This window comes from Oreochromis aureus, linkage group 19 (assembly GCF_013358895.1).
Source record: "Oreochromis aureus strain Israel breed Guangdong linkage group 19, ZZ_aureus, whole genome shotgun sequence".
In the NCBI taxonomy this organism is placed as follows: Eukaryota; Metazoa; Chordata; class Actinopteri; order Cichliformes; family Cichlidae; genus Oreochromis; species Oreochromis aureus.
The window spans coordinates 10,577,403-10,599,423 of NC_052960.1; the positions used below are offsets into that span (position 1 = coordinate 10,577,403).

Here is a 22,021-nt window from a genome sequence, read left to right on the forward strand (position 1 = left end):
ATCAGGATTAATGTGACAAGCTGAAAAAGAAAAAAAATTATACAAGCGCTCAAACAGATGCCATGCACGTACATCATGCGCATGTTTGGAAAAGGACTCTGCGCTGGCCATCATGGCTGCTGTTCTCTCCTCCAGCTCGCCCAGCTTCTGCCCTCTCTCGTCCAGAGCTATTCTGGCACGGGCAAGGTCTCCCACAACTCCCGATGCGGCCCCCTTCATGCCTTCCATGTTGCCTGGGCCAGGGATGTGCTGCGCCAGGCTACGAGACGCCTTACCTGCAGATGTTTCTCCAACTAGCAGAGACAAAAATAGATATGCAGATGGTTTGTTGACAAGTTGTTTTTTTCATTTTCCCCTAAATGAAAGGTCACCTATCATTTTACCAAAGACAGTGGAATAAAAGCCCTAAAAAGGTTCAAAGTGTTTTACACATAGTACGGGATAGCTAAATGAAGTTTCAATTGTGAAATACTTACATATAGATATATATGTAATAACAATAATACAAAAATATATGAAACATTTAATTCAGAAGCCTGATTTGTGTGACTGATGAAAACTACACATTTAAAACACAACTGCATTAAGTATTCAAATGCAAACATATATTTAATTGCACTCTGAGGTTTTGAGAACTCTTTATGTAATACTAGAAGGCACTCTGTACTCACAGAGGTCCTCCCTGTCCAGAGACTGAGCTCCTCCCCCAAAAAGGCCTTTGAAGAAACCTCTATTTGGAGCCTCTGGTGTCTCCACTGGGGTAAATAACTCACTGAGCATCTCCTGCGAAGGACAGAAACATCAGTACATGTATTTCAATATATTGTCCCTGAAGATATACAGACTCAGGCAGACTTTTTAAATCAACCTGATTAAGGCCTGTATCTCCCTGAAAGAGAAAAATGAAAAAGGAAATGAACCCGCACCTTCAGATCATCTACTGAATTATCTGTAAGCAGAAAAGCACTTCACCTTTCTACTGACCTCTAATTTTCTATAAAGATAACTAAGAGGAATTATAATGTTGTCTAACGTTAAAATGATTGCAGTCTACAACGCAGACCTGATTCAAACAGCTGGACTACATAAGCATGCGTGCCAACATCACACCAGTTATTTTTCCTGGTTTAGACTGAGCCTATGTGAGAAGATTTATGTAAAGTAAACACAGTAAGTCCGCGTTGCTATGTTTGGCAGAAATCGCTGCCAAACTCCTTGTTATTTCTGAAATGCTTACAAATAAGAAATGTCTGCCATGTTGGACTAAATTTAACTCCAAATTGAAAGAAACAGTTTTACTGCTGGGGAGTTTTCTTGGACTGTGAGGCATTTATGCATTTTTCTCTCTGCAAAGCTACTGGCATGGAGCTGATAGTGATCTGATCATTTATCTGACCTGCAAGTTGTCACAGGTCTCCTGGCTGTAGGTGATCCTCTGGATCTCAGTAGGGGAGGTGAGATACAAAGCCTGACCCAGGTTGGAGAAGCAGAATGTTCTTGCTATCCTCATGTCTGTGAGCGGCAGGTAGTTGACATCCAGAAGAGGCCGTAGACTGGGTAAACTGTAATCACGCAAAACACCACACCAAGTTGCTAACATCTATTTATGTTTTCCTCACTTGGTATCTCTGCTTGATCAGAGATTTCAAAATATAAATAACAGCAGACGCTAGTAATGATGATACCTCAGAGTCATTATATGCCCATTAGCACAGAAACAGGCGATGCAGTTAGCCCCAGCCATCTGCACAACATCAGCCCTCAGCACGAAGGAGGTCTCTGTGATGCTGTGTTTGTAGATGCGGGTTTGGGAGGGCAGGGCCACCACCTTGGCCTGTTTCTCCGAACACAGTATGGCAAAGTGAGTATCCTGGCTCTCCTGTGACGAGGGAGGAGAGGCTGGCCTTCGCTTCCGACCCTTCTCTTTTTCTTCATCTGAAGCATTTGGGTCATACCACTGCTCAAATGAAGGGGGCAGCAGAGTTCCAGTTGCATCCAGCAGGGACATAGTTAAAATGCCTCCTTTGAGCTTGACCAGGGTGCCTGAGAAATTAGATATTTTCAGCTTAAAATAAAAAATTGGTCACAGCATAATTCAAGGTCAGCTTAAAAAGTGGCATGATAAGTTCTTAACTGCCTTCTAAAACTCGTGCCGTTTTGGCTTTAGGCTTTGTTTTCTTAACCTAAACTAACCCTAAAACCAAAACGTTAAGGTCAGGTCTGTTTACCCTTTGGCTTCAGTAAATAAACCACAAGATATACCTATCGTGTGGATAGCATGTGACTATTGTAGCACCAAATGATATCATATTGGAAACCATCTGTGTAGCTTTAGTCTATACTCTTGTCAACTCCTTGCACACACATTTCCACACCTTTATCAACATTTCCTTCCCCCTCGCTCCTTTTCAGCTATGAAGGCTGCTTTATCCTAGTTCTAATGCTTGACATTCTAATGCTTGTCAACAAAGGCCACTATGTATTCTCATGCAAATTTTATTTTAAGTTTGTTTTTTGTATTTTTTTACCGCAAGACGCAATGCCAACTGGCTGCTGTAACCTCTGGTCTCCAGCGGGTGGCAGGTTGAGGGCCACCATCATCACCGAGCCGTGGGTGGTCCCCACCAGCAGACAGGGGCTGACCAGGCTGTCTGTCTTCCTTGAAAAACTCTCACAGTAGTAAAAGGAGGAGATGGCCTCTCGAGATTCTCGGTCTATGCTGGTTACACTTGAACTGCGTGAGCGGGTGAATGAGTTATCCTTGGCATCTGGACAGCAGGAGTGAGCACAAACAAAAGGAAATGAGGAAACAATGCATGTAAAAGTGAAAGGGGTTAGTAGTTAAACTCTCCACTTTAGTATTTTAGTTCTCCAAGAAAAAGAAAACCCTGGTTAGAGATATATATTTTGGTGTCAGAGGTTTAGCAGAGAATGCCTTCCACCGTATTTATGTACTTTACAGAAATGGAAATCCACGCACAAAAGAAAAAACACCCACAGTAACATAATAAACAAACCCTAAGTCCAGCATAAGCAAAAAAAAAGCTTTTGACATTGTGATGCTCTTACAGTTTACATTCAAGGAAGCAGTTTACTTTTTCCCAAATGTGCATTTCTGGAATTAATTCTGAAAACTTAATGTTGTTTATTTAAATAAATAACTAAAAATGAATGTCCTATTATAGGATCACCCCCCCCCCCCAAAAACAAACAAACAAACAAACAAACAAACAAACAAAAACCAAACACAAAACCCCCCCAGCTGTTTTAGAACCAAGAATTATTCATGCCTCATTTTTGTGCTGATGGCAGCTTAAGAACAAGTTTTTACCCCCGTTAAAAAGCTAATGAGGGATACCAACATAAACACAAAAGGCCTTTTGACATGGGGGAAAGGCTTAAAACAACGGCGGCACGTGTGATCTTCACAAGAAAAACTGTAAACAGGAAAAGCAAGATTTTTAACACCGAGTGCAGTCATGCCACTGGAACTTCCTCAAAAAGAAGGAAACGCACACTGTGAGAGGATTAGTGTTATCTGCCAAATGACTGCAGAGTAAGAGCCATAGTAGTGGAGTGAGTTAGTACTGGTTATCCCACTTCAGCCCAAGTCAGACCAAGGCTGGTCCACTCACAGAAAATGGGGTCTGACTTAGTTCTACAGAGGTCCTCCTTCAGGTTCATCCTGGCTGTTGCCGTTCTTTTCACACAACACAACTGCTTCTTACATGTCTGAGTGCGCCTTCGTAGGAACCCACCCTTTTCTTTGAGTTTAAAAAGAGACAGTGTTTGTCTGAACTTGCAGTAAAAAAACAAAACAAAAAACAAATCCCCAAGACATCAGGAACATGACATTCACAACAACATGTTGCTGTACAGTAAGAAGTAGTTTTGCAGACCTACTTAAAAGCTAGAACCTAATACAAAGCAGAAGATTCAAATAACAAGATGAACACCTGTAAGAAAATACAAAGGTTCTTAGAAAAATGTAAGTCATTAGTTTTGGCTTACCCAGGTCAGTCTTTTGCTCACTAGACGAGCTAATTTTCCGTGACATCTTGGCTGTAACAGAAACAAATACCTGTTTTACGATGAAACAATAATGCCTAAAAAGATTGAGATTTTTTTTTAAACTTCTTTGATTGTGAATTACAATAAATGATTCAATAATTATGATTTTTACTGTTTTGTGGCATTGTTTTCAATGTGCACATCAGTGTGCAATCACTGAATAGAACACAATTTTGAGTACGATTTTTAAACCTGGTGATACCAACTGTAAGACAACTGTTGAGGTCACAGTGCATACACCAATCAGCTACAACATTAGGAACTTTGGCAAGTGAATTAAGTAATACTGATTATTTTGTTAGAATGGCACCTATAAACAGCTGGGACTATATTTAGTGCAAGGTTCAAACGAACCAGATGGGCTAAAAGGAGAAAAATGTCAAAAAGAAAAGAAGGGCAGTGCATGGACCCAAGTCCTCTCACATGGATCATTATGTGATAAATGTTCCTTGAACGTAGAGGTTACTTCCTGCCAAAAGTGGCCCGATGAGGGACAACTGGTAAACTGGGAACAGGTCTAGCTCTATTATTATTGCGCCCAAAAAATTCAAAAAGTCAAATGTGTGCAAGGCCCGTTGATGTAAGAGCTTAAAGGATCTGCTGCTAAGTTCGTGCTGCCTGATACCACAGGACACCTCCGGAGGTGTCGTAGAGCCCATGTCTCAAAGGGTCAGACAACGAGGCAGAGCTACAGAGTATTATGGAGGTAGTTTTAATGTTATAGCTCACTGGTGTATATCTTGTAAATGACACTACTTGTAATAAGACGCTGAACTCTTTTGGAAATAACATTACAATTCATCAGAATAAAAGCTGATTTTAAGGTGGTGCTTTTGGTTGTTGCCAGTTTCTTTTCTGTACAAATCCCCAAAAGTTGTCTGTTGCAGTCAGTGACCACCCTGAGAGAAACCATGAGAATACAAATGAGGTAGAGAAGCATCACAGACAACCAATAGAGCCTGTAATGTCAAACAAAGCAAGAGGCAGTTGAGAAATAAGGTAATTACAATTCAGTGAACATAGTTATGCAAAGAGAGTAGGTGGAGAGAGAGGAGGAGAAGAAAAAAAAAAAAAAATCAGTGGACAGCCAAACAGTTAACACTGAACTGAAGCCCTGGAATCAAACACACAGAGCAAGTATCTACAGTCCAAGAGAAATAATTTTGATGTTAGTGCTGTAAAGACTGAGGCGAGAAGCAGATTTTCTATGCTTTTGTTTTAGTTTCAAAAAATAAAACAAGAAAAACAAAACACACAAAAAAAATAATCCTCAAGTAAAATTTCATTTTTCAATACTATATTCTAAGTTGTGTAACAGCAGTCTACAGTATTTTGGTAAAAATCCGCATAGAAAATCTGCACCTGAAATTGAAGAGACATCCTGTCATGCACTTGATCAACATCCCTGATTCATTTTCTACAAAACCCCAAAATTATGTGATTAGTGAAAACCGATTTCTTTAATGCAATTATTCCTTTAACTGGCACAGTATGCACAGGCTTGCGTAGGATTAAGGCACAGTGTGGTTAGAACGCCGTCATTCAGAGAGAAAGAGTGAGTAATCACAAAGAATACATCTGAAAGATACAGTACCAAAGTCATTGGCAACCGTCTTGGAAAAGCGCCTGCTTTTCAACTTCACTGGAAATAAGGTTCAAAAATACAAGTCAGAGAACTTTAGTCACCGTCTAAATTCTAACTTTTAAAGGGTCATACACTTGGAAAATACAATACCCTTCTCTATGAACTTCTGCTTTTTGTCATCATCTGAATTGCAGGGTGAGGTAGAGCCTACATGACAAATGGCAGCCGATATGAAAGACGCATTTCAAAAGAAAATGATACTTTCAGTAGTTCACGCCAAGACTTACCTGAAGTAGGTGATCTGCAGCGGTCCTCTGAGGCATTGGACCCATCGTTGGAATCACACATCGCTGCAGGAGCCACAGAAATTGTAATTAAGAGACAGACAGGATTACGCTGCAGTTAATTCCTATTCCACATGTAGTAACAAGTAATAACAGCTCAAGTATTACAAAGGCAATCATACAATGAGCTAATCATTCAATTTAGCAAGTAAGCTCGGCTTCAGTTTACAAATCTACCACAAGTGAGCTCACTAAATGCATCAGTATTGGCTGTCTAGTAGCAAATCATAGGTGCATACTTTAAAGATACTCTCTCTCAAGTCTGAAATTTGACTCCATCCTCACTGCCAATGTCAAAGAAAAGTCAGTACTGAGCTTTGGAGATTTGGGGTGCTATAATAAAACCAGAGAATGTATCTCTAGGAGATAAAAAGGAAAGGCTTAGAGGAGAACAATGACACTGTGGGAAGGGGAGAAAAAAAATCTGACACAACAGGACTTACTGAAGTGAGATGAGCGTAGTTTTTTCATAGACTCAGAATACAAGATAGAAAGTCTGGACATGCAAGACGTCACAGTTGGAATGTCTTTACCAAATCACAGAGAGAGATCAACAGTAAAAACAGTGAGACAGAAAAATCTAATTGCAAAACAGAAGAAAATGTGAAGTCTCAGCTGCTTGCTGCTGAATTTCTATTCGATTCGCTGTTAAAACAGTATATGTTTCCAATAGTGTTCTTGCAATTTGCATAAATTAAAGACTGCTTTTAAAAGGCAACCAAACAAAATGCAGATAAAAGAGTCCTGCATCTAGCATCAAGCTACTGAGACTATAAAGAATGAAGACAAACAGTGACTGACAGGATGATTAGGCAAAGAGAGAAAAACACAATAGAAGACTTGACAGAAACAGCAAGGCTGAAACAAGTAAACAAGGTTTATGTATTGTTTTGTCAGTAAACAGAATCAAAAGGCAGTGCTATTACAGCAGAGCGGCTCTGCTCAGCTACAGCATCCATTCTAACATGCATGCTCCACTGTCTTTGCTCCTTCCAACTGAACAGATGGAGAATCCGCCAGCGATGCCCCCTGTTGAGGGAGAGGAGCTACTGCAGGGGGCGGTGCTCACAGTGCGAAGTCAGGGCAGCTGCCAAGTGTCAGCTCTGCCTCCCTAACCCACCTCCAACAGCCTCCAAAAGTGTTCAGCAAAAAATAAAGGAATACAAGGACCGTAGCAAATTATTTACTGTATTTCAGTGAAATAAATGTTATCCAGGGTGACAAGTTCAGCAGAACACAGAGAGAAATCAATAGAAAAAGAAAGAGTGTTTAACTGGTCGAGTGCAGCTCACCTCCGGAAGGCTTTGCTTTACGTGGGGAGCGAGGCTGCCTCTGAAAGGGGTCAGATGGGCTGTACAGCTCTGATGTGCCCATATGGAAAAGCAGGGTTTTCTGGAGGTAGTCCACCACAGCCAGACCGTTACTGTTTCCAAATACCACACTGAAAGACAGAAAGGTCAAAGAAGGGAGTGGAACTAAAATTATGATTTAGCCAGGCTTTATTTACTTTTGCACTTGGTTGCAAATGCTTGGTTACAGTGTTCTTTGAGACAGGATATTAATTACAATTTCTTTACCCACACAAATTTAGCACAACAACGGATACTGAGCTACGGAGACTAGTGTGGGCCCAAAGTGATGTGACCTCATGTCAAAAGCATCAGCTGTATTGAACAGAAGAGACTTACAGCCCATAGGAGGAATTGATTGCCAGGCTGGTGATCTGCTGAGGTGGCTCCCCACTCACCCACACCAGCTGGATCACCAGTTCCACCTGGTAGCCCGGAGACTGCTTCAGTGGGGAGCTCCGCACCCTGCATCAAACACACAGCAGGATACGACAGCAGGCTGCAGTTTACACTGGAATAAATTATCATCTCTGGGCAAGCTACACTCTGGATCATCATTTTTATTGCTATTATTATTACTTTAAAAGGATTTTATTAAGAGGATTCTTTTTTTCTTGTGTTTTTCATCTCGTCTGTGACAGCCTGCTTCACAAAAACAGAAGCCAAGGCCAAATTAAAAGAAATTCCATACTGTAGACATGGTATATTGTCTCGGGGGCCGTCAGAGGAGTTGCTCCCTGTTGATGGCTGAGTGGGAAGCTCACTCTCCTGAGGGCTGGAGGAAGCTCCCGGGGTTGGCAGGGTGGGGGTCTGCTCTCCTCCTGGGTCAGGAGAGTCCACATCGCTAAACTCACACTGCATTCGCACCTCCAAGAGCTAAACATGAAATAAAAAGAAAAAAAAAAGGCTTGTTCTTGTAAATGTTTATCCATTATTATCCTATTATCTATCCATCCTGACCTTAGGAATAATTTACCCACTCACTTTGTCCGTTTATTATGCCCCAAGCAATTTACCTGAACAACTTCAGTGGTAATTTCTTGTTTGCTGAACCTATAGACAATAACATGAGCCGATACACCAGCCACGCAAAGCATCCGGCTCTCGGGACACCAGGACAAGGTCTGGATGGCAAATGGGTCCTCATCTACTATATCCGTGTTTGGCTTCTCCTCCTTTCCACGAGCCCTCTCAAACACCTTGGCAGTCTTCAGCTTGTACAGCACTTGAAGCATTACTGTGGAAGGAAAATAAGGAAAATATGGACATGATGATTCCCTCCGATCAGTGCACTCTCGATAGCACAGGTTACAACAGGAAACGAGGTGGTGGTGATTAATATTGTTCTTTCAAGGAGCACTACGTTCAAAATCCAAGCAACTAGAATTAGAGATGGGAATTAGTTTGTGAACAAAGAAACCCAGAACATCAGTGACGTAGCAGCTCATCCGGCTCGAAATCCATCAGAATTCACAGGTTATTGTAATGTGTGAAGTACAGAAAGAAAGTGATAAGTTTTCTTGTCATTGGTGTGCTATATTGCACAAACTAATGAGAATTAAAATCTACTGAGAAGTCAAGGCGGCTTGCAAACAGTAATTTCTAGGGTAAAATAATGTAGTTCAACACCAAATAGAAGTGTCTGGGTTCAGTAGCATTATAACTACAGGGTCAGCCGTAACTATGGCCGTAGAAAGCATTAAAATATGTGAACACTTCAGTATGTCGTAGCCATACAACATACATATATATGTTAGGAGACCCAACCATATCTTCCTGATGTGGGAATCAACAAATAGAAGCACTTTGTTATGATGAAAAAGATCATGATTATCACCATTTAATGGGATTCCAGCAGTATGAAACATGTTTGGTAAAACAATATTTTAAGCTATCGCATTAGTTCTTTCTTTATTATACATGCATATAAAATGCATCAAGATTGTTAATCTTGTGAATGACTTTGCAAGACAGTTTAAACTGAATATTGCCGAGTGGGTCAGAAGAAAGAATTTCATGAAGCTGTAAGTAGCGTGTATAAGGTTTATGCTCTGAAAATGGAAAAATGCCAAATAGATTTGGGTGAAGACTCATTAGGTGACCACTCACACATATCAGTTTGATTCAATTCTGACCGATACTGTAGAAGTAGATCTCACGCCTTGCCACAGTGCAACTTTATGGTGAGGCATGAGATTAAAAAAACCCAAAAGACAAAACAAAAACAGGGTAATGTGCTTGATATGTACACATATGCAGATGACACTGCTTGGTTTACAGTAAAGAAAGCTTATTATGAGTTGCAACAAACAAACAAACAAAAGACATGCATCATGAACTTTTTCTAGTAAGTAATATACTGCTCTTAACAACAAAATACTCACGTGCAGAAGCATCCCAAAATTTGATTGACCCATCAGCATGTCTATTATAGCAGGAGACAGACAGAAAAAAAACACAAAACAATAAGACTTGAATTACTGAAAAAGAACTGTGCATATCTTAAAATAAGTAAGCGTGAATCATTATATTATTACTTTATTCAATCAATACAGACCCTGTGATTATGATCTCAGGGTAACTCAGTGTGCCTTGGCCCCAGTTTCCCCCACTAATGGGCCATTCCTGTTAAAAACAAATAAACAAAAATGAAGCTTCTGTCTGCGGTGAAGTCAAATGCTCATGTAAAAATCACATAGACAACACAACTGAGTCATTTACCTTCTTACTGTAACCTTGCCTCTTTTGCCAACAGCCGACAGAGTAAAGTGCAGGAATAAGTTCAGCAGGACAGTCAGCAAAATACTCACAGCAGGTCACCGGTGACTCGTGGATAGTCAGAGGATAAGGGCTTTCAAATATGGGATACCTGTCACAACAATCAGCCACGTGTTTACATTAAATATTATAAAGCATCATGCTACATGTTTTGACCTGCATGTCAAAACTTCTAGCATCTTTTGTTAACATTTGTTATCGCAGCTATATTTTGTATACTGTATTCACTGAAGTCTGAAATTTTAATAAAGTTTTATACGCTGTATTAATATAGCGTACTTTAGGGTGGGCAATGTGGATATTTGGTGTAGAATCTAGATACACAATGTCAAATATCCATGTTTTTTTGATGCAACATAATTATTAATACAACCAGAGCTAGAAAGTTGAATATTTACCCAATCTGTCCGAGGTCTATTACAACTAAATCTTTCTCAAGAAGGACGACCACAGCATAAGGCTCCTGAAAGTCTAGAAAACAAATCGGCAGAGAATTTACATGGATAATGGCATCATTTCAGTTGGTAATTGCATATGCTGTTCTGACTAGTGTCACAGCTCACCATTTGGATATGGAGTTTCACACAGCGTTAGGAAATCCACAATCGGGTAGTCCATCTCCAGAACAGCAGTGCTCTTTCCGTGCATCACAGTCAGACAGGCTCTCCTCCCCACTGTATCGTAAGACAGACCTCCAGACAGCACCATGAATGGGTCCCTAGGTTTAACAAACACGCATATTTTAATAGCTTCTTCAATAAAATTGAGTTAGTTGTGGCAGACGAAAAACTACCAGGTCTACTCAGCGGTTTATGGGTAAAGAGGGACACCAAATTTTACTGTTGTGTTTTCTCTGGAGACTATTTGGCCCATTTGATAGAACCTGTGCTGGGAGGGGCCTACTTTTTAATCATTATGAAAACTATATTAATCCCCGTCCTCAAAAGCCTGAGAAAAAATTATTAGATCGCTTTCAATGAAATGTTGCCCATTTAGTTAATGACTTTGACATAACAGCATCTCTTCAGATACTGCCAGCTGTGTCAAAAATCATTATATTTAACAAGTATCGTGAGACTGTTGCCTTGTCTAATTACTTATTAGACAGGGCCTTTTCATCAGCATAAGGACGCTGTCAAGAAGACTAGCCTGTTACATATTCAGAATAACAGGAAAGGACACTTTGAGTACAGGATATGGTTTCAAACTAGCGTCCGTTAAGACACAGGATGGGTGGGAATTACCATCACACTTACCCAGCCCTTGTTGTTTTGTATTCCACTTTCAGGATAGGCTTGCATGGTTCTGGCTTTTTTCCATCCTTAGGCTGCTTTCCTATTGGATTTCAAGATGCCAAAAACACAAAACAAAGCCCCGAAACAAAAACTCATTATATTTTACATTGCAGGAATACAGTTCATATGGTGCATACGTGTACATATGGACATGTCGGCATCCATCTGTTATACATGCAGGCCTACACTATATTTAAAGGCCTATATATAGCTTTTCCATTAATCATGCCTCTGTGAATATAAACAATAAAACTGTGTGTATACAACAGCTCCTACCATGTGGTGTGATGATCTGTACGGGCTTGGCTGGGGTTCGTACATTCCATGTGGTCAAAGTGCCATCGGAGTGGCTGCAAACAAACTGTTTGCCCTCATGGTGCCAGGCGACTGAGTGGATTGCCTGAGAAACCACGGTAGCCGTTTAATAGAGTGTGATACATATGTACAAGTAACATATGTTTGATAGTTCAGAATAGCAAAGTAACTCTACATCATTGGGGAAATCAGGGTTTATCTCAACAAAGGTGATACTTGTCCACCAATAGTTTGGGTTCCTTCAAAAGATTCATGAGTAACTAGAAGAATACATGATAATGTTATTTTGAGCTGTTTTTCATTCTCTTAAAATGAAAGAAACCTAAACATCCATTTCATTTGTCATTATAAAACTTCGGAGAGTTCTTTCATGTGTTAACTGATTTACAAAGAAACCCAACAAGACCAAACATGTTTCTCAGACAACAGTGAGGAATACCAGACAAGCTAGTTTCCTCACAAGAATTGGAACAAAGGAAAACAATGCCTTACCTCATCATAACTGTAGCGGTAGTCAGCTTTTTTGGACTTCAAATCCCACAGCACTACTATCCCAGACTCAAATCCAATCAGAAGCTGAAATAACAAGAGAAGCAAAGCAAGTAAGGCTCAGCTGACTGCTGTTAAACTACATTCTGCACAAAATTGGTTCATAATGAATCCACTTTCCGAATGTATGACAGTTATTTATTTTACATTCCCTAGTAGACTTTTATGATCATTGCTTAAGCTGGCATAAGCTGCAGTGAATATTCTGACATTTACACACACTGTAAGAAGCAACTAAGTTTTCACTTACTATGCAATCATGTAAACGATACAGTAGCTTATAACTGTATATAAGCTATATAAGTTAGTTATATATAACTCATAACAGTGAGATTCCAGAAATAAAAATCCCATTCATATGCTTCATAGGTATGAGCTATAATACTCTGTGTATTTACTTCTTTTAACAAAAGTGCAATATTTGCAGCGTCCCAGAAAAGCACTACTCTACCAACAAACTGAAATTTTAGCGAATGCCTAATTGGTGATAGCAGTAACATGAAGCCCTGTGTCAAACTGTCAACTAGCAATTAGCAGCAAAATAATATAGTAAATCCAAATGCTCCTAGCTGTTGTTGTCGCTGCCTGTTTAATTTTTTTTTTTTTTTTTTTTTTTTTTTTTTTTACAGTCACAGTGGTAGCTTACTCTGCGCCATCACTGCAGACTGTCCTATCTTTAGCTCTAGGAAAACAGTAACTGCTGGTTGAGGTAAAACATCATTACCTATGATCCAAGGCAGGAATGTCCCCTGCAATCCATCTTTATCTAACTGATTATCTCTAGTTCACTTAATCAATTAGTGGAACTTTAACTTTCTTGAATTGCAAGCAAGCCTATATTTCTTTTAAAAGACATTAACTTTTACATTGTATAACTGAATAGTCTCTGAGATCCAACTAAAAATCATTGCCAGCTCCGCTTCTCCACATAACATCATCAGATGACAAATAACAGAAAATGTATTTTTACATCTTTGGGTACAACTGTTTATCTTCTCTATAGGCAATGTAATGTTCAGCTATCAGTTACCTTGCCCTCATCCATGGGGTTATCACTGATGTGCACAACAGGCCCTGGGTGTGTCTTGGTGGATCTGTCAGAGAAAAGAAGAAAGAAATGGGAGACAGTCCAAGTCAATTAAGGTATATTTGCCACTGATGAGTAAAATGTATCTGATAAATATAGTGATACAGTGGAGCTTTTAGAGGGCGGTAAGATAGAGGCAATTAGGAAAGACATCCAAAATGGAAGCCCCAAATCTTTGGTCTTGCACAAAGAAAGAAAGGACAAGATAATAAGATGAAAATGTGCATCAGCGCACCAGAGGGGAGAAAAAAAAACAAAAAACATAGCCATGACATATGAGAGAGACAAACAGCGAGGGAGAGGGAGAGTAGGGTCACATGAGGGTCTATGAGAGATTATAGTGTTTCAAGACAGGATCACCGTGGCAACAGAGCAAGGGGCATGGAGGAAGTGAAGGTCTGGCCTAAAGAAAGTGTTGCTGCCTCTGAGTGTGGTCTGGCTCCAGCGGCTAATGATCTCATTGCTGCCGCTGATGAGTCGATACAGTCAGTGATGTCGCAGTGAATAAAAGGAAGGGATGGAGCAGAATATGAACTCCAGCCGGTAATCACCACATTGTGATACACCCCCAACACAAACATCAGGCTTAATAACCAGTTATCATGTTTGTGAACCGGATTTTATTGTAATAAAGATTATTTTAACCTAGATTGTTAACTGACGGAATCGTCGGTAAACATCATCTTAAATGAACTAGTTAAAACTGAGTTTCATTTCCAGCATAACACCAGATATGATCATTAGCGCCATGCAGCGTTTCTATCCACTGTAGGAGAGTCCACGAGTTTCCAAAGGCAACAAGCTATGAAGCAGAGCGTGGAAAAGACGATTCTATCAGAGGTTCTACAAAGACATAACTGAATATTTCGCTTTAGATTTCACACCACATCATTTCTTTTCATCTTCAAAATCAAGACAAGCTAAATCATTTCCCCATCTCCACTTCCTGTATCTGACACGTTTATCTAAGAGGACGGTATACTTTGCTCTGACACTTTCAACTCCAGGATCTAAAAGAGCAATTTATCCGATTTCACCAGCAGCCTCATACACACACACGCACACCTTTATGCAGCCAATTTTAGCTGCCAGTCACTTTCTAAAATAACTTTTTTAGCTCGCTGGTGGGCACAAGGAAAAAAATTGCTTGGAAAAACTTCTACTGACTAAAGTTTTCATTTAGAAAAAAATAGTAATTTCACTACCCCTTTTAAGCCCCAATCAAGGGCTCAGAATGGGCAATTTTTGTGGGAATGTTGGGCGGTAGACATGTAACCACAACTGAGTCCTTTTAAGACATGTACTTCTTTCTGTTAATCTGAATGACCTGAGTTCATGCATGAATGTGTACTCTGATCACTTCACAGTGAGTCATGAGGGCAATCTTACTAGATTGTAACCAGTAACATTTTGGTATCACTTTTAAAACCACCCAATTCGGAATACATTCAGTTACTTTAACAGTATCAACAGTATATTAACATTACATTTAAAAAACTTCTGGCACCTGCATTTAGTCTCACTTTGCTCAAATTAATCTCACAGCCTCAAAGCGACTTCTTTATGTTCCTGCACTCAAAACAGTTTTATGACACTGCTTGCTAATGAGCTTTGAGGTTAACAGGTTAACAGTTCATTTTTTTCCTTTCAGCCATTTCTAGAAGTCTGTCTTCCGTGTTTCTAACATGCATGAAATGTCAGACAGCACAACAGCAATAATTTCATCATTTGCTTTCATCATACATTTTACTGAGGCGTGCATGAATGAGGTCCCTGAAATGATCAAAGAACCTATATAACACACTATATGAACAAAAGTAATAAGTCACTGCCTAATCTTTAATTTCAGGTGTAATCAGACCTACTGCCACAGATGTATAAAATCAAGCACCTAGCCATACAGTCTGCCTTTACAAATATTTGTCAAACAATGGTTAATTCCAAAGAGCTCCCTGAATACAAATGTGGTACTATAATAAGGTGCCACTGTTGCAACAACTTTGTGAAATGACTTCCCTCCTAGATATTCCACAATCAACTCTAAGTGCTATTGCAAATTAGAAGCCTTTAGGAACCACAGCAACTCAGCCACGCAGAGGCAGACCACACAAAGTTACAGAACAGCGTTACGTTGAGGCGCATAGAGTGTAAAATTGTCCAATGGATTGCCGAGTCAATAGTCACAGAGCTCCAAACATCATCTTGCATTATCATCAGCACTAAACATGTGTGCTGGGAGCTTCATGGCATGGTTTTTCATGGCTGAGCAGCTCCAGTAGGTATAATGTGCAGGTGGGCTGGTACTTTCACCTACATAGTGTAGGTGGCATTGAAAGACACAGACTTAATGTCTTTTAAAGAACTGTTAAATGTTGCACAGTTGAGTATCATGGCTCAGTCTGTAGCAATGGGAATGCTGGAGGGATGACCCAAACGACAGAATTCCTAAACTTTATCAGACAGATGAAGCCACCAATGCTAGATATTGCAAGTATGAAGAGGGCTTCAATCTGCCAGTGTTGCCCTGTTTGACCAGAAATTATGTTTATTATCACTTGTTAAATTATGTATCAAGTAAATAATCCATCATTCAGCAAAGCTGTTTAAAAATGATCATTTTAAAAATTCCCGTGTGCTGGGGAAAACCTGTATTTGCTACATGAAAATGCTATCATAACCAGAAAAGATACTAATGGTGATTTTATCCACCACGATCATACACCTGCATGTGACATTACATGGAAACCCCTCAGAAGATGCAGGATGTGATGTAATATTCCTTGCAAACTTTACACTGGGTGTTTACACGAGGGAGTGGGTGACACAGGATGGGTCACTGGGGTTATGAAGTGGGCACTTCCTATCAGAGATGTTCTGTTAAATCTGGCAGCAAACACCTCCAGAAGTCTCAACTGCAAGTCCTGGCATGGCACAATCACCACCTCCATACCGCCCTCATACCGATCAGAGCTACAGTATTCTCAGCTTACAGGACTAACTGTATCTGCAAGTGCGGGCAGCCGCATTCCTTTGCAATTTTGAGTTTCCTGGTTGAGTGTCAACTGCACAGAGAAGATATGCAAATAGTGAGTGAGTAAAGGGAGGAGGGGTGTAGTTGTGAAATACAGACTCACAGTTCGATGGCTTTGTTCCACATAATAACGTAGCCTGAGAGAGTGAAGGACTCCACGTTGACAATGTGGATGTTTCCTCTTTCTGTGCCGATGTACAGCCATTTGCTCTGGAAGGGCAGGTGGCAGTATGTGATTCTGGAAGAGATCAAGATCCATCACAACCAGGCTTTTTATTATCTCATGACTCAGTTGGCATCAGACGGTTACCCTTGTCCCTAATCACGCTGGTCCAACTGGAAGAAGAAGCAAGTGAGTAAGATTTAATTACAAAGGCCTTGCACTGTGTCACACTAATGAAGCCAGACTATATATAGATCAGTTGGGGGGGGAACAGCAGAGTAAATACTGTTGCCTATTCTCAACTGGGTGAAAGAAGAATGCAGTCATACACAACATTTACTATCTGAAATAGAATGAACCTGCAAAAATGTTTTATTGTCTTTTTGCTATTAATCTGTTCACACCTTAATTGTGTTTTTTTTTCAGAGGAAAACTGGTGTCATTTTTAAATGAACTTGGAAAAACTGACTTAACAGAAAGTGTTTCTTTTAACAGACCTGATGGTTTAAACCACCAAGATGCTACAAAATATCTGTAGCAACTGTTAACTTGAAAGGAGAAGTAGCACACAGTCAAAATATACTGTCATTTAAGTCAGTACACTGCTCATTTTTGTCTTGCCATTTCAGTGCAAATATGTCTCACTGGATTATAGAATAGAATAACTTTACTATCCACATCAATGGAAAATTGTCTTCAGTTCACTAAGCAATAAACAAAATGAATCAAATCCCTTCACATCAACCCACATTCATATATACACGCATATAAAACTTCAATACAACAACAATAAAAACACATCACAGCCTCTCATTATTCAGTATACTGATTGGCTCTTGGCACAAATGATCCCTTATACACCTCAGTGAACACCGGGTCAGCAGCAGATAGCCGCACCCCTGGGTGGGATCATCTTATGTTTGCAGTGTTCCTGTAGCATTATTATAATGTCCTTCTGGCCAACATAAAATTTCTGCTACATTTGAAAGAGGGGCTGAACAGACAGAGGGAAAAAAATCTGCAGGCCAAAAATCCAAATAATGAGCTGAGAAAAATAGCAAAGCTGGGTGATAAAAATCTGTGGGCGCCACATTCCTCCTAAAATGTAGTAATTTGATGCATTGTTAATACAAAAACCCCCAAAAACACTGATTTTAAAACCAACCCCTAACTGCTCCAACACCATTTTCCTTTTTGGCTAAAAGAAATGGCTAAAAAACAGCTGGTGCAGCCCCACAGCATGTGGGCAGCTGTGAAGGCAAATTTTGTTCACATCAGATGCAGTGTTGCAGCAAATGCAGCAGCAGACAAACAAACACATTACTGTACCTCTCCCTGTTAAACTTGAGCGAATGCAGGATAGCAGGGATTTTTTGCCTCAGGTTCCACAGGTGGATGCTGTCATCAGCTAAGGCACTCACCAGCGCCCCCTGTGGTGACGGTGATAAACAGAGCAGTTATTTGCGTTGAGAAAACATCATGTGGCTTGGCATTGACACTTTATATGGCTGTATCACAAGCATGTGATATAAAGCTTGTAGACTTTACAATACAAAGTGTGCTGAAGTAAAATTAGCTCAAAGTGACAATATTCAAGTAAAGTTGACTGAACTGAACTGAATACAGGTTACACCACTAGCATTACTTTTTATCAATGTATAAAACACATTCATCAATAGATTCATGGCTGGGTGTGTGAGGAGAGGAGTGAACAGGCTGGGAGCGAAGAGGAGGTGAGGAGGAGGAGGAGGAGAGAGAAAATCAAACAAGGACACAAGGAACAGGTAATGACAACAAACCTCGTTGATCAGGAACTGGAGCTGGATGACAGCAGCATTGCTCTCGTGCTGACAGTAGCACTCCACCCCTGCACGGCCAAAGCTAAAAGTTTGCTCAGTCAAAGAAAACTGGACAGGTGCCAGGAAGGTTCATGCAGAAATCGAGGAAAACCCATTTTAAAAATGCTGCTAATATAATGTAATACAAAAATATGAAAGTGACAATTGCTATTTCCAGCCTTCTGTAACTTTTTTAATGAAAGGTTCTTAAGTTCTTTGTTTGTTTTTTCTGAACTAAATGGAAGTTGACATTTTCTGCTTTCATTCCTAAAAAGGCACAGGCAAAAGCATGTAACACACTAAACTGATGAGTTATAAATAAAATCAGTGGGCCCTGTCTCCCTCATATATTCACATGCGTCAGCCAGTGTGACGGCAGCATGATTAACTTCACACTCACCTCTCTCTATTGGACTGTTAAGTTTAACTTAGAGATTCTCTGCCTGCTTAATTTGCCCATTCAGAAGCAATCAGGCTGCTCGTTCAGCTAATAAAAGACGCGGGGCATCACAAATTACGAACAGTGCAAAAGTGAGACGCATTGCCACGTAAGCATCGGGGCTGTAACGCCTCAGATAAAAACCTCCAAAATACTTTTACAAGCAGCTGAATAATCACAAGAAAAACTGGGGGAAATCCTTCAGCTAGCCTCTAAGCACTCTCAGAGACATATGTGCACTGAGTTGTGCATGCAAGCATAAAAGGGGAAGGAAACCACAAGAGAACTAATCATACAGCCAGTCTATGAACAGACAGACCACAAGGACAAAAAAAAAGGTGCAGTGTTTCTCATACTATTAATGTTAGCATGTAAAAGAAACGCTCCAAAGACTGGCAGCTATGTTGACTAAATCCATTTTAAGGCTCAAATAGTATGATTCTGTACAGGATTAAACAAGCAAGCAGTGATCAAACAATCCCTCAGTTCCCTAAACAAACTAAGGTGGGGTTGCAGGACACTGTTTCAGGATGGGCTCAACAGTGGACATCAGGTCGTTATATGACAGTGGTAAACTCAGACTATTAGAGTCAAGACTTTTTTAGCTGGCGCCAGTAGAAGGCTGTGGGCCACTGAACTCACATTCACCCACGACCTTTGTGTCCAGTTTTAGCTCCTGGCATTGCAGGTTGTGTACCACATTTGTCAAAATTATTAATGGTTATCATGTTTCCACAGGTCCACAATGAACGAGGAGGAGGAAGAAGAGTTATTAAGTCCATTGCATACCCTCTGGTGATGCATAAATAAGAGAATAAGAGCAGAGAGGTAGTTGAAAAACCAAGAATGGTAATATTTAACAGTGTTTTCATCATATTTCTGTAATCCTGTGGGGGTCATTTAAACAACCCGGCAACAGTGAACACGAAGTATGTGTTGTTTTTCCAGTGATTATCAACTCTTTGCTGTAAGTATTGGAAAACTGATTCAGCTGCAATATAGGTTAATGGTACTGCTGAGCAAAGCTACTTTGTAGGCTAGCAGGAAATTACTAACACGAACCTCAAAACAAGATGTTATCACTGCGGGGAGCGAGTGCATTCTTTTCTAACTTCCTGCCGCACTACATGATCAAAAGCTTAGGGGCCACAGGTATAATCTACATAGTAATAGACCATCTATACAACAACACATGTTTCTCTTTATTTCTTAATTTCATTGGCAGTGTGGACACAGGAAGATGAGTCACACAACAAAACAAAACAGATCAAAATGCTAGTTCCTGTCTCATACTGTTGGTCATATGATAACTTTCATATGATTTGCTTTTCTCTTAAATTAAGTAACTTCTTAAGTTGAGTAATCAGTTAGTTGATTGCAAGGTTCCAGTTTTTGAGATGTGAAGAGTTCCTGATGCTTTTTGTGCTGTATTTTTGGACTGCAAGACAACAACGATGAACTGACTGGATATTAGCTTTGTCTGATTAAATAAAATGCTTTATCCGTTATTAAATAGCATTATATTTTGTAATTAAGATTTCAGCTTCCTTGGCACAAAAGTGGGGAAATCAATCACAAAAATAACACAAATATAGAGAAAATATTGGTAATATTTGAACTCTCTATTTGTGCATCCTACTCAATAGATCAACTCTCTGAGCAACTGTATTGACCTGCACTCTACGATTTCCAGTCATACTATTAAATCAAATACATTTTAAGAATTTAGAAAACCATTATCTGGTAATCAATCATGAAATCAATAGCCCTGCCGTAAGCACATCACAGGATAGCACAAGTCATGGGTGGGAAATTCATCTTCCCAAGGGACCACATGAGAAACTGGGAATGGTGTGGAGCTGAACTCGATTCTGCTCAATATTAATTTTATCTCTTTATAAACTGCTGCTGGTAAGAGTAGATGTTCCAATTAGGCCCAAATTGTGGCCCCTTGGGAAAATTAAAGGCCCACTCTTGACCTAAACTGACCCCTCACTGGGCCTAAAAAACAGAAATAGTTTTAAATACATAAGCTACACCCATTAAGGTAGCTAATGTGTCTTTTTAGACTACTGTTGCTGCTAACTGCACCAAACATTAAATTAATTTAAACAAAACTATGGGTGTCTCACTCAAAGCCACTGGGGTTAACTTTTCTGACGAAAACCCTGCAGATGCATTTTTTTTTTTTTTACCCATGTATGAAAGGAAAACACACTTTAGTCCTAATGTCACAAAGTTTGACATATCACAGCAGACGCCAAATAATTTGCTCTTGTAACCTTCTGAAAGATATCCCCCATGTCCTTAAAAACATCACACACTGCAGTCATACCCCATGAACATCAACACTTCCCTGTTCGGTAAACCACTGTGGTTCACCGCAGCATTTCAACATCAGCAGGTTTTCTCACAAAGTCAACAGATGATACGCATGACAGGAAGTTCGCTTTTTCATGCTAGTTTACCAATGGAAGAGTGATAATGTCTTTAGTAGTCTTTCTACAAGTGCAGATATTAATACCAAAAAAGAAGGAACTACAGCGTAGTGAGGCAAGTACAATATTTCTGCTCTGAAAACTTTCAAAAACAAATTCCGACTTCTACCACGATCAGACCAGCCTTTACCTTATAAAACTGATTTTGCAAAAAATTCAAATTAATATATTTATATTCGGTTCACTAATTAAAGTAATGCTCCAAATGTTAGGTTTTTCCTGCTCATCACCCTGTATAATGTTAGTGAGAGAGTATATCCCTAATGTGGTCATCTAAGGAAGTCATCCATGTCTAGAAGCACAGAAGAACCACCCACCTGCTGTTCAAACATTCTGTTTGCCAAGTGCAGCCAGTCAGAGGAGAGCTGGCTTGTCTATACATGTGTGCTTTTACACTAATGACACACATCAAATGAAAAAGCTGGTATCAAACCAGGGACTCTTATGCTTATAGCATCGGCAACCAAACAAAATATATCCCAAGTACTCAGCTATTGGATCAACCGTGATGTCTAGTTTTTAAAAAAAGTTCAAAATTTGTACGGTCACCGCACACAAAAATTATCTGCATGTGCTTAAACACAAGATATGATGGTTTTATAATTGCCAAAAGAGCGCTGGAAAGAGCAGGGAAATGTCTAGAGTTACACACTGATTAAAACGCTGTAGTAGAGGCAGA

General features: G+C 39.9%; 1 protein-coding gene and 1 long non-coding RNA gene across 7 annotated transcripts in view; one reads left to right on the forward strand and one right to left on the reverse strand.

Moving 5' to 3' along the window:
• Positions 1–22,021, reverse strand: part of stxbp5b (syntaxin binding protein 5b (tomosyn)) — a 28,364-nt gene that overhangs the window by 3,353 nt on the left and 2,990 nt on the right. For 2 of the 6 annotated variants that reach the window (XM_031737125.2, XM_039603228.1), the window contains 26 exons: positions 18,367–18,448; positions 17,897–17,997; positions 16,508–16,642; positions 13,317–13,380; positions 12,230–12,313; positions 11,699–11,822; positions 11,384–11,462; positions 10,691–10,845; positions 10,526–10,598; positions 10,071–10,218; positions 9,907–9,974; positions 9,734–9,774; positions 8,366–8,586; positions 8,041–8,225; positions 7,689–7,814; positions 7,293–7,441; positions 5,944–6,006; positions 5,807–5,863; positions 5,666–5,713; positions 4,012–4,062; positions 3,636–3,764; positions 2,529–2,768; positions 1,686–2,043; positions 1,397–1,562; positions 672–783; positions 73–293 (listed from right to left, as the gene is read on the reverse strand). In XM_031737125.2, the coding sequence (XP_031592985.1) occupies positions 73–293; positions 672–783; positions 1,397–1,562; positions 1,686–2,043; positions 2,529–2,768; positions 3,636–3,764; positions 4,012–4,062; positions 5,666–5,713; positions 5,807–5,863; positions 5,944–6,006; positions 7,293–7,441; positions 7,689–7,814; positions 8,041–8,225; positions 8,366–8,586; positions 9,734–9,774; positions 9,907–9,974; positions 10,071–10,218; positions 10,526–10,598; positions 10,691–10,845; positions 11,384–11,462; positions 11,699–11,822; positions 12,230–12,313; positions 13,317–13,380; positions 16,508–16,642; positions 17,897–17,997; positions 18,367–18,448 (3,280 nt within the window). The remainder of the gene's footprint in view (positions 1–72; positions 294–671; positions 784–1,396; positions 1,563–1,685; positions 2,044–2,528; positions 2,769–3,635; positions 3,765–4,011; positions 4,063–5,665; positions 5,714–5,806; positions 5,864–5,943; positions 6,007–7,292; positions 7,442–7,688; positions 7,815–8,040; positions 8,226–8,365; positions 8,587–9,733; positions 9,775–9,906; positions 9,975–10,070; positions 10,219–10,525; positions 10,599–10,690; positions 10,846–11,383; positions 11,463–11,698; positions 11,823–12,229; positions 12,314–13,316; positions 13,381–16,507; positions 16,643–17,896; positions 17,998–18,366; positions 18,449–22,021) is intronic. The other 4 variants (XM_031737126.2, XM_039603227.1, XM_031737127.2 and 1 more) reach the window with 4 other exon arrangements.
• On the forward strand, positions 16,621–20,452 carry LOC120434821. Its single transcript, XR_005609382.1, has 3 exons — positions 16,621–16,756; positions 18,247–18,351; positions 19,583–20,452. It is a non-coding gene; the product is annotated as an uncharacterized LOC120434821 (long non-coding RNA).